We start from the raw sequence: 10,970 nt of genomic DNA, 5'->3' as shown, positions 1-10,970 counted from the left end.
GATGAAAAAATAATATAAAAAACAAATACATATTTAACACAAAACATCCAAAATATAAAAAAACAAATACATATTACGATGAAAAAAAAGTTATATATATATTTATAGAGAGTGTGGACTGGTAGGTGTTAATATTTCTATACCTATATTTATGCTCAATTTTACGGATATTTATCCAAAACTCATATTCATATTTTCATTTTTACTAGATATCGAATATCCCAATTAATTTTGAATAAACTCAATATCATCTTATAATTTAGATTGATCATTAATTTAATTCTACAAAATTGACTTTTAAGAATAAGGTGGCTCATCAAATCATGTCTAAACCCAAAATAGAAGCTATGCAAACCCAAAACAAGGGAAAAAGGCCCAAAAGAAACTATATAAAACAGCAATTTCTGAAAATTAAGAAATTAGTTGTTTTCGATCCTCTATATTATTTTTTTAATATGTTTTCTTGAGTCAAAAAATTATCTATAAGATAATAAATTTGAATATATTTATCTGCCGGGCTCCGAACCTTGGTTTGTCACATTGTTGATTAATTAAAAGTTAAATCACACCTTATATATATATATATATACGGTGTAAACAATATTTTGGTATCTCCAGAATAATAAGATAAATTTTGGTAAAGCAATATTTAGATCTTTTTAGAAAAATACACATTTTGGTATCTCCACGAAACATGTTACAAATTTTGCATGATGAATTGTATAGCAATTTAGCCAAAAAGTGCACCACTTGAAAATTTTAAAAACAAAATCGCATTTTTTTAGGGTTATTAAAAAAATTGAAAGTGAAACTAAGTTTTAGTAAAAAAAAAATGAAGTTAAATTACCTTTTGGATAAAAATTACTTTGAATATTTAACCTAAATAGTGGAGTATATGTTTCAATTTTTTATTGGTGTTATATCACAATGAAAATTTTAATATGTATTAATTTAAAAAAATATTTAAAACTTCAACGATCACAAAAGTCGTCTGCTAACATCTATGTTTTTATTTTCGTAAGTGAGATGACTAAATCCTATTAGTTTAATAAAAATAAATATATATTTTATGTTGAATTGATATTAATTATATTATTATTTTATTTATAAAAATAGTCACAAACTATTATTTTTGAAGAGTAGTGTTGATTCTTTTTTGATGATTTTTATTATAGTAAATAAATTACCCACAATTATTTGGACAATAGATGAAAACAATATATGTTTAACATGACATAACTTTTAAGAGTGTATTTAGAGGCAAATAAGAAAAACAGAAGACCGAGTATTTACCGGATAAATATGGCTATAAACGATTAAGTGATCCTCTTTCCAATTTCAAAAGTTATACCCAAAAAGGAAAAAGAAACAATAGACAACGTAACAACTCTTCAATAATCATTTGTTAGTAAAAAAAAAAAAAATACTTGAAAAAATGTGAAAGTAAGAGGACAATCTCTATTGGACCACACATGTTGTATATTTCTAAGAAATGCTAACTTTACAAATAAAATAAAGGTGAATTTAAATAAATAAATAAATGAGTTATTTGCTGTATTATTTTTATAAATAGACGTCTTGAATTCAAATTTAGGATCTCAAACAAATTAAAATTCAAATTAAGAAAAATATAAAATATCAATAATTTAAAAAAAAAAAGATAAAAAAAAAAAAGATTGAAATTATGAATTCGATAAAATAAGAGACTAAAATTATATTTCAGTTAAATTAATATATCAAATTGAACAATTAAGCACAAAAATCATAATAATTTATATTAATATATATATATATATATATATATATATATATAAAATGTATATAAAATCGACAATAGTTATTCAGAAAGCAACACACAATGAAACTTTAAGGGGTCAAATTAATCAATGCTTGAATCTATAATAATTAATAATGTTTTTTTTCAATATAAACAATTAAATTATTTACAACAAATTAATTCATTATTAATTTTGTTTATGAGTTTTGTTTTGATAATTTTTATTGCTAATTTATCATTAAAGTAGAGATTAAAAGTATAAAAATAACATCAAATGATAATTTTTTGAATTTTATTTTATTTTATTACTAAGCTAAATATATATTATTAGGGGTAACTAAGTAGTATAAACTTTACTTATTTATTCAAAAAATAAATAAAAAATTGGGGTATCCAAAACTACCCATTGGAATGGGTTCTTTACTGAAAGTTTTAAATTAGTTGAGCCTAATTAATTAGTTTAATGTGTCTATATTTTATATATGAATGTACTTTCGCATTTATTAAGACACTTAAGTAGTATAATTATCTCATAATTAGGAGAATAATTTTGTTCTAAATTTTACCTAATAGTCTAAGAATCAAGCTTTAATAACGTCAAAAAAAGAAAAAAGAATCAAGCGTTATTGTACGTTTTAAAATCCGTTAAGAACAGATTAATTAGGTGCTGTCTTTTACTTTTTTTGGCAGTGCAGATTAATTAGGTGTTGTCTTTTACTTTTTGGCATTGTACGGTTTTTGTTAGGTTAATTTGATTACATTATTGATATGGAAATTAGGTTTTATAATTACTATATGTAATTATAAATTCAATCGATCTCAACATTCAAATTAAATTTATTCAAAAATAAATCAAACTAATATAAATCAAAGATTATTAATTCGAGTATTGAATTTTAGTTATAAAAACCAATAGAAATTGAACCAAACAATACTATTTACATTATATATATATATATATATATATATATATATATATATTTTACATAAAAATTTAGGTCAATAAGACAAAAAAATGTTTACACAACAATCAGGTCCATTAAGTTAAGTCATATTTCAAATTCTAGGTTTATATCTTTACACTCATCGACGTATTTAGTTAGAGGGTGAATGATTGAAATGTCCGTAGTTTGTTAAAGGGAGAGTTCATACACATGACATGTTGCGTTCTTATTTTGAATTTGATTATTAGTGATGATTTAACTACCATCGACTCATCTATTAAAAGTATAAGAGTTGTAAGTTTGTTAAGACATCTCCGACTATGCTTGCTAGTTTTAAAAAATGTGCAGAAGAATTTAATATAGAAAATAAGACAACGATAGCTCTTGATGTTCGAACACATTAGAACTCTACCTATTTGATGTTAGAAATTATTGTAAAATATGAAAAGACATTTAATTGAATTCAATATCAAAATAATTCATTTGTTGTGTTTCTTGCTAGTGAAGTAGATGCTCCTAATCATTTCAATTGGGAACATGCACATGTGTTTGTGAACTTTTTAAAGATCTTTTGTGATGCAATACTTTCTTTTTTTGATTCATTGCATGTCACATCTAATACATTCTTCAAAAAATTGTGTGACATTCAAAGGTCATTAAAGAAATTGACTAATAGTGAGGATGAAAAACTGATGACGATGACAATAAATATCCAAGTGAAGTTTAACAAGTATTGGGATAGTAATGTTATAAACTATCTTTTGTTTGTGGCTGTTTTTCTATATCCCTGTTATAAGTATGAATGCATTGAATTTTGTTTTACTAAAATGTATGACAACGATAAGAGCAAAGATATTGTGGATTGTGTGTTTTAATTTTTAGAAATTGTTGAATTAAGTATTACTAGTGTTGGAGTTAATACCGATGGTATGACATGAATGAAGAATATCATAAGAGTATATTTATTTTGATCTACTTATGTTGGAAATAAATTTCATTTTATAATTTCTAACTACTTGTTTATTTCAGGATTTGTATTATTCAAGTTGCTATCGCACCTATTTTGCATTGTAATTTAAATTCTCATTTAGAATATAAACAACTAAATACTGGTTTAATTTGACATTACTAGTGTCTATTTTGTATTTTTACTTGATCTGTTATTGTACTATGTTATTCTAAAGTCTGTTTTAGTGAATCAAATTATGTAATACTACTGCATATTTTGTTTTTGGTCTTTTAAATTATTAAATTATGAGTTTGTAGTTATTTCAAATTCTATTTCAGATGGAAAATTAAAGTGACACTTGCACTTGTATATTTTTTTTTTTTATTCCACCAAAAAATTGAAATTTTATAGTTTTATTTTTTTGAAATACAATCACCTGAACCGAACCAACATGTATATTATCAGTTTAGTTTGATTCGAATTCACTCATAAAAAACAAGTAAAACCGAATCAAATCAATCCATTCAAATTTTATTGATTTAAACTAATATTTTGCAAATAACCAAACCGACCCATTTCACTCCTACCTATAGTTAATTACAAGCACAATTTTTTTTTTTTTTGCTTAAGCACTGCTTAATAAGTTAAGTCATAAATGTATATATTATTTTTCCAAACATATCATTTATTAATTAATACTATTAATTTGTCTTAAATATGAAAAGTCAAATTTAATATATTTAAATACAAAAATTCTTTTAAAAACATTAAGACATAAAATAAACATATTAATTATCCAATCAATTTTTATAATAATTAAAAAAAAAGATGCTTTTAAAGCTAGTATACTAATAGTATATATAAATATATAATATGAGTAAAAGGAATATGTTATGATAAAAAAAAAATGTATATGGATGTCAAAACTAATTTTATATTATTTCCACAAGTCGATAAATAGTAACTCCCACTTTGTTACAATGTTGTTTATATTTGATTTGATTCGATTCCGAAGTGATTATATATAACATTCATATTTTTCATGTGAAGAGAAATTGAAGAAAGAAGAAGCAGTCATATTCCACTGTGTTGTTTTTCAGGTCACTTTCTTTCTTTTTCTCTTCACTTTTCATTCTTCACCTCCAAATTTTACTCATTTTTTTTTTTTTTTATATTTTTCTAAACTTTTTTTTTTTCCATGCATTTCACTAACCACTACTATACTTTTTTCATTTTTTTTATTATTATCATTATATGGTTTTTTCCATGTAGTCTAATTTACACTTTTTTCATAACACATTTCACTTTAGAAGAATTAGGTTATTTAAATTGATTGAGTGGAGTATGAAATCGTTAAAGATTTCTTTTTTTTTTTTTGTTTAGTTAAAAACAAAATTGATGGGAAATGCATTTATGAAAAAAGTTATTTTTTTTTTAATATCCAACATTATTTTTTCCTCCATGGATTGGATTGAAAAAGTTCAATAGGTCCAAATTTACTTCACTACATTCCATGGATTTATATGGTGTCAGTAAGAATTTTGATACAAACATTAATTGTGTAGTAGTAGACAACAAACATAAACTTATTTTTATATGAAAAACTTTTAAAAAGACATGTTGATGAGCATACTCAATATTCCTTTATTCTTATGTTGTTACTTTTCAGCATATTATTGACATTAGGATATACTAATTTATTTATTTGTTTTGTCACCTTTGTCTTCTTATGGCATGATTTGAGAAGCACACATCATTTTTTACTATACTTTATATCATTTTCATCAGAGATTCTGCAACTGATTTTATTCACTAATAATTGATTCTTGATAATTTTTGTAGATTCAATTTTCTTTGACACAATGCAGTTTGTTGAAATGGTTATGAGCAGCAATATAGCAATGACAACTTCAATCACATTAGGTGTAATTAGTGTCATTGTTTGGATGGTTGCTGAGATTCCTCAGTTAATCACAAACTACAGAGAAAAATCTGCTCATGGTCTCTCGGTTGCATTCTTGCTCACATGGATGATAGGGTAATTAAATTAAGTTCTTGTTTTAAATTATTGTAATGTAAATCAATTTTAATCCTTGTTATGGTTTATAATTTTTAATCTTGTTTATCTTTTAGTGTGTTATGTTGTTTCAACCAACTTTTTCATTGGTGTTTGGATTTGGGGTGAGTTTGGTAGAATCATTGTGTGCCATAGTGATTTTGGCGAAAGCTATATTTTGTAGTTTCAACAAAATCATAATGTTACTGTGATTTTGTCAAACTTATAGTGATTTCACACCAAAGTTTGTAAGGTTTCTCCATTTTGTTTTGGAAATATATGAATAAAGAAGTCATGTTATATGAAAACTGACACTTCAAATTGAATGTATTTTCAGCGTCATGACACTATCGTATGTGATTATATTCTATTACTTCTATTTTCTTAAATTATTAAAAGTTTCTGCGTCTCAGTGTTGTTCCATCCACATACATTCAACATTTGATTCAATTTATTTTATTTTGCAGGGATCTGTTCAACCTCTTTGGATGCTTATTGGAACCTGCAACTGTAAGTTTTTTTATTAGTGTATCTTGAAAGTAGCTATGTTTTGTAAGACTAATCTATAGCATACCGGAATTTGAAAAAATCACTACTGTTCTATTTTGGATACACTATTTTGTAAAAAGTGTTGTCGAATAGCAGTGTTATAGCAATATAGCATATTGAAATTTGAACAAACCACTGTTCTTCACAGTTCATGATTGACTATTCAAATGTCTATTTTGAGAGTATAATGATACTTGAGTTAATTATAAGGGCATATACTAAGTTGGATGACTTAATTTCTTGTTTATGCAGCTACCAACTCAACTATATACTGCAGAGGTAAGACTCTAGCTGAAGATTGAGATGTTCTTTTGAGACCTTGTAAATAATTTCATCTAACTTCTGCAATCTAATTTCATATGTCTTCTGAGACCTTCTTTGTTAATGTGCAGTTGTATACTTTTACAACATTTGTACTTTGTTTACAAGCCATTTACTATGGACACATAAATCCTCAACATAAGTGCAAGAAACAGTTCAAGGTAAGAAAGTTCAATACTTCATGCGAAATTTTCGACTACTGTTATTATGCTCTAATTGCTTAATGTATTGGTTCATATTCATGTTGTGTTCTAACATTTTGATCATTGTTAGATTGACACAACAATAGATGAAGGAGAAAGCAATGGTGTTGTTGAAAATGGCAATGATGGTGATCAGAGAACAAACATTGGTTTGAGTTCCCCGATTAATCTTGCTCCAAAAAGTCATGTTGAAACACAATCATACTACCAGTAATTAATCTTTTTCATTGAAGTTTATGTCAAATGTCCTGTTATACTTTAGCTTTTCTGTTGGCCTCAAATCAATATCTTGGTATGTTAAAAATATTTCTGACTCCCTCTATATAGGTAAAATCCTGCCTATGCTAGTTTTGCTAAAGGAGAGGATTGTGTTAGACTGTCGACAACCAATGTGAAACTTAATTGAATTTTTATGACATAGATCAACTACGTTTGTGTTGAGCTATATGATATAATGTTATGGCGTCGTTTGGTTCATGTTGCTGACCCTACTTAATGGGATAAGGTTTGGTTGTTGTTGTCATAAATATCTTCCAATGCCACAATAAACTATTTAAGAGAGCTTATAGAAATATCTTATGACATATAGTTTATAAAAACAACTTATAGCTTATATAAAAACAATTCAACTTTTATTTTATATTTTGTTATAGAAGTAGCTTATACATAAACACTTTTCTTTTGAATGCAAAGCACTGAAGAACTCTTTTCTTTTGAATGCAAAGCACTGAAGAACTCTTTTCTTTTGAATGCATCAGGTCAGCAAGATATCTCTCAAAGAGTTATACTCCCAAATCAGAATTTATCTTACCCAAAAGATTGACATCTTCTTCTCATATTTTGGATCCTATAGAAGAACCTTTGCTTGTTTCATCTGTCTTGACAAAATCAGCACCTTCTTTAAAGATCAAGAGTACATTGTGTTTGGTAAACTTTTCTATTTGCTACACTAGTCTTGTATAACTATGACAATGCTAGCATTGAAATCTAATCACCTCTAGCTTTTTCAGGTGTCAACATTAACTTTTCTGGCTGCCATCAATCTGCTTCATTCACCAGATACAAGAATTCATTCTGTGGTCTCAAATCCAAGACAAGAGTTTGTGATTTATGTTGGGAGAAAGCTTCTTCAGGTAATGCAATACAAAAGTCACAATTTTGTTACACACTTGAAAGAAAGATCAACTCAGTCCATATTTGATATGAGCTTCTTCTCCGTCTTATACTCTTAAATACACGTTTGGATTGGCTTATTCGAATGTGTATTTTAACAAAAAAACACATTCGGATTAACCAATCTAGACAAAAATTGGGAGCTTTTTAGAAAATATAGGGAAGAAGAAAGTTCATTATTTGATATATCAAAATGGGTTCAGCCGTCAGGTTGACCAGTTTACCTGGCTTTTTTTGTAGGGTAGATTGACGCTCCTCGCACAACCCATAAAAAAATTGGGACATGTTGGCCATTCGGGCTAATTTTTACTTTTTTAGACTTAATTGAATTTCAGTTCCCCTATTTTCACTCGCACGGAGAACTCATAAAACATGTTGATGTGGAATTATCTAAGTTGCACAAGACCTGTAATTTTAACTTTAATCCAATGATTTGTTTTTTTTTTAATTACCCTCTATTTTGTCATTTCATAAACGACCTCTATGTTATAAATTCACCTAGCTGATTCCACATCAGCAGATTTTATGGATGAGTGAAGTTTCAATTTTTACCATCATGTGATTATTATTTCTTAAATTTCAGGTTAGTGGCCATCCTTTGCCAGTTCATGGTGTAGAAGAACACTCTAGCATTGGGATTTACCTTGGTTGGGCAATGGCAGTTATATATATGGGTGGAAGATTTCCTCAGATTTGTTTGAATGTGAGTTCTTAATATTTTCTTGAATTTTAGATCATAAATGCTTCTGATAAAATTTTTATGTCTCACATACTTTGCATTGTGAAGGACTTAGAAATATATATGTTAAAATAAATCAATTAAAGAAACATAATTCTCTATAGTCATCAATGTTTTAAAAATTGAATTGGATAGTTCAACTGTCTACAATCGGTAATTGAAGTATTCAACCACAGTTTTATCCCAATTAGTTTTATCTCAATTAGAGTGATTTAAAACAGTTGAACCATGACCTAAAAGTCTTGCAGATTTAATGTTTGGTTCGGTTTTTAAAACATTAATCAACAAACCTATAATTGACAATGACAATATAAATAGCAGAAATATCTGTTTTTGGTTTTTGGAAATTTTTAAATCATCTAAAATCTTTCTTTTGTAGTTCAATATTGACTTGACTATAATTTTCTTCAATTTTGCAGAGCAGAAAGGGTAACTTTGAGGTGAGAGACTCCAACCATTGCAAGCTATGATTATTTATATGCTTTTTTCTGGTGTCTTATTTATTATCTATCAAGTACAAAAATTTGAGATATGATTATGGTAAATATCCCTTATGAAGCAATTTTAATTAGTACTCTCTGGACAAAGTTCTAAACTATGTAGCACTGACACTTCACATTGAAGGTGTTTTTGGTGTCCGACACATATGAGTATCAGACACTGACACGACGTCAATACATGTGATTATTCAATCAATCTTATTTATCCGTGCCTACTGGTGTTTGTTTCAATGTTTTGTAAGATCTAATTTCTTTTATGACTTGTAGGGTGTCAATCCTCTTATGTTTCTCTTTGCTTTAGTTGGGAATACCACTTATGTAGCAAGGTATGTTGCTAAGTCTCAGTATGTAATAACTTCTACATTTGAAAATACAAAAAATGGTGTGAAACTATGTTCATCATATTCAAAAAAGATGAATTTTCCTTTTTATGTAGCATACTAGTGAGAAGCTTGGATTGGTCAAAAATTGGTCCAAATCTTCCATGGCTTGTAGAATCAGGAGGATGTTCTCTTCTTGATTTTCTTGTATCCTTTTCTTATATATAACATTTATTCTTGCTTGAATTGAATTAAGAGATGCATATTCTATACAGTATAACTTATATGTAGGAATTAAATCTTCCTATAGTAGAAAGGGAGCTTGCAGAAATATGTCTACCTTAACTTGAGTTTTAGATTTTGATGCAATTTCTATACTTTCGACATCGGACATCGAAAGACCTGGAGAATAAGTATAAACATGAAGTTGTTGCTTAGATGATGACGACGAATCGAAGAAACAAGGCTTATGAGGTTTGTCTTTGGTTAATTAGTTTTTTTTGTTCAAGAGTGTGTATGATTGATGAATGGAAATTTATGGATCTGGATCCCAACAATTAAGGAATCATGCATTTGTCGCAGTTACACAATCTAGACCATTAGCATTAAATCAAATGACTCATTTTCCGACTTTGTAAATCGAAATACCAAGTCGGAACGTGTTTCATCTATCTTGATCTGACGATGCAGATTGAAGGGAATCCGAATCACATTTTTGTTCATGCATAAAAAACAATTATTGTATTTCATACTATTCCTCAACATTAGTGTAACTCATGCATATATCTATCAAAAGATTTTTTTGTTTGTTTATGATATGGCATTTTACTACATTATTACATGTCAAAATGTACAATCATACAAAGCTTAATGTTGTATCATATAATGCATAAAGTTATATCCCTCCTAATGCATAATATTCCTTATTTAATCATTATTGATAAATGTGTTAACAGCCATGCAATTTCCACAATGCTGACCAAGGGAAATGGTCTTTCATCGAGGACCAGAAATCTTGTATGAATTTTGACAATTCCATTTTGAATTTTTCTTCAATTTTCTGTTTGTCTAACATTGTTATATTATTATATATTCATTGGTTTTTAACTTTTTATAATTGCTTTGTTTACTATCATGAAGGAAAAAGAAAGTATACCCCTTAGAGAACATTAAGTCACTTAAACCTACAATAAATAATAACAAATGTTCAAATATGGAATCAAATTCTAACCAAATGTATTCATAAAATTTGCTCCTAATTATATATGTTCTTTACATGCTTTTCATGATAAATATCTCTTTTTGATTTTGATGTTAAAAAATATTATTTTTTATTTAACTTTATGGTGTAAATTGAATATTTCTCAATTTAGGTAGGATCAAATTGACGATAAAGTTCTTTTTTAAGAGTTTTAACATTGTTGCATATTAATAGTTGA

The 10,970-nt window shown here is 27.1% G+C and overlaps 1 protein-coding gene across 2 annotated transcripts; it reads left to right on the top strand.

Moving 5' to 3' along the window:
• The first annotated feature begins 4,617 nt into the window (after positions 1 to 4,617).
• LOC101513545 (vacuolar histidine transporter YPQ3-like) lies at positions 4,618 to 10,648 on the top strand. Of its 2 annotated transcripts, XM_004489578.4 has the most exons (14): positions 4,618 to 4,770; positions 5,513 to 5,708; positions 6,194 to 6,236; positions 6,528 to 6,554; positions 6,668 to 6,757; positions 6,870 to 7,009; positions 7,558 to 7,726; positions 7,810 to 7,932; positions 8,556 to 8,675; positions 9,131 to 9,151; positions 9,479 to 9,537; positions 9,648 to 9,738; positions 9,889 to 10,005; positions 10,488 to 10,648. In XM_004489578.4, the coding sequence occupies exons 2-13, from the start codon at positions 5,533 to 5,535 to the stop codon at positions 9,967 to 9,969; spliced, it is 1,140 nt and encodes a 379-aa protein (XP_004489635.1). In that variant the 5' UTR covers positions 4,618 to 4,770; positions 5,513 to 5,532; the 3' UTR covers positions 9,970 to 10,005; positions 10,488 to 10,648. The 2 variants fall into 2 exon arrangements, with proteins under 2 accessions (XP_004489635.1, XP_073221114.1); XM_073365013.1 differs by lacking the exon at positions 4,618 to 4,770 and having other exon boundaries at positions 5,064 to 5,708.
• Positions 10,649 to 10,970: the final 322 nt, after the last annotated feature.

This window comes from Cicer arietinum, chromosome 2 (assembly GCF_000331145.2).
Source record: "Cicer arietinum cultivar CDC Frontier isolate Library 1 chromosome 2, Cicar.CDCFrontier_v2.0, whole genome shotgun sequence".
Taxonomy (NCBI): Eukaryota; Viridiplantae; Streptophyta; class Magnoliopsida; order Fabales; family Fabaceae; genus Cicer; species Cicer arietinum.
Note: the sequence above shows the minus strand (reverse complement) of the source record. Positions and strands in the feature narration are given on the sequence as shown.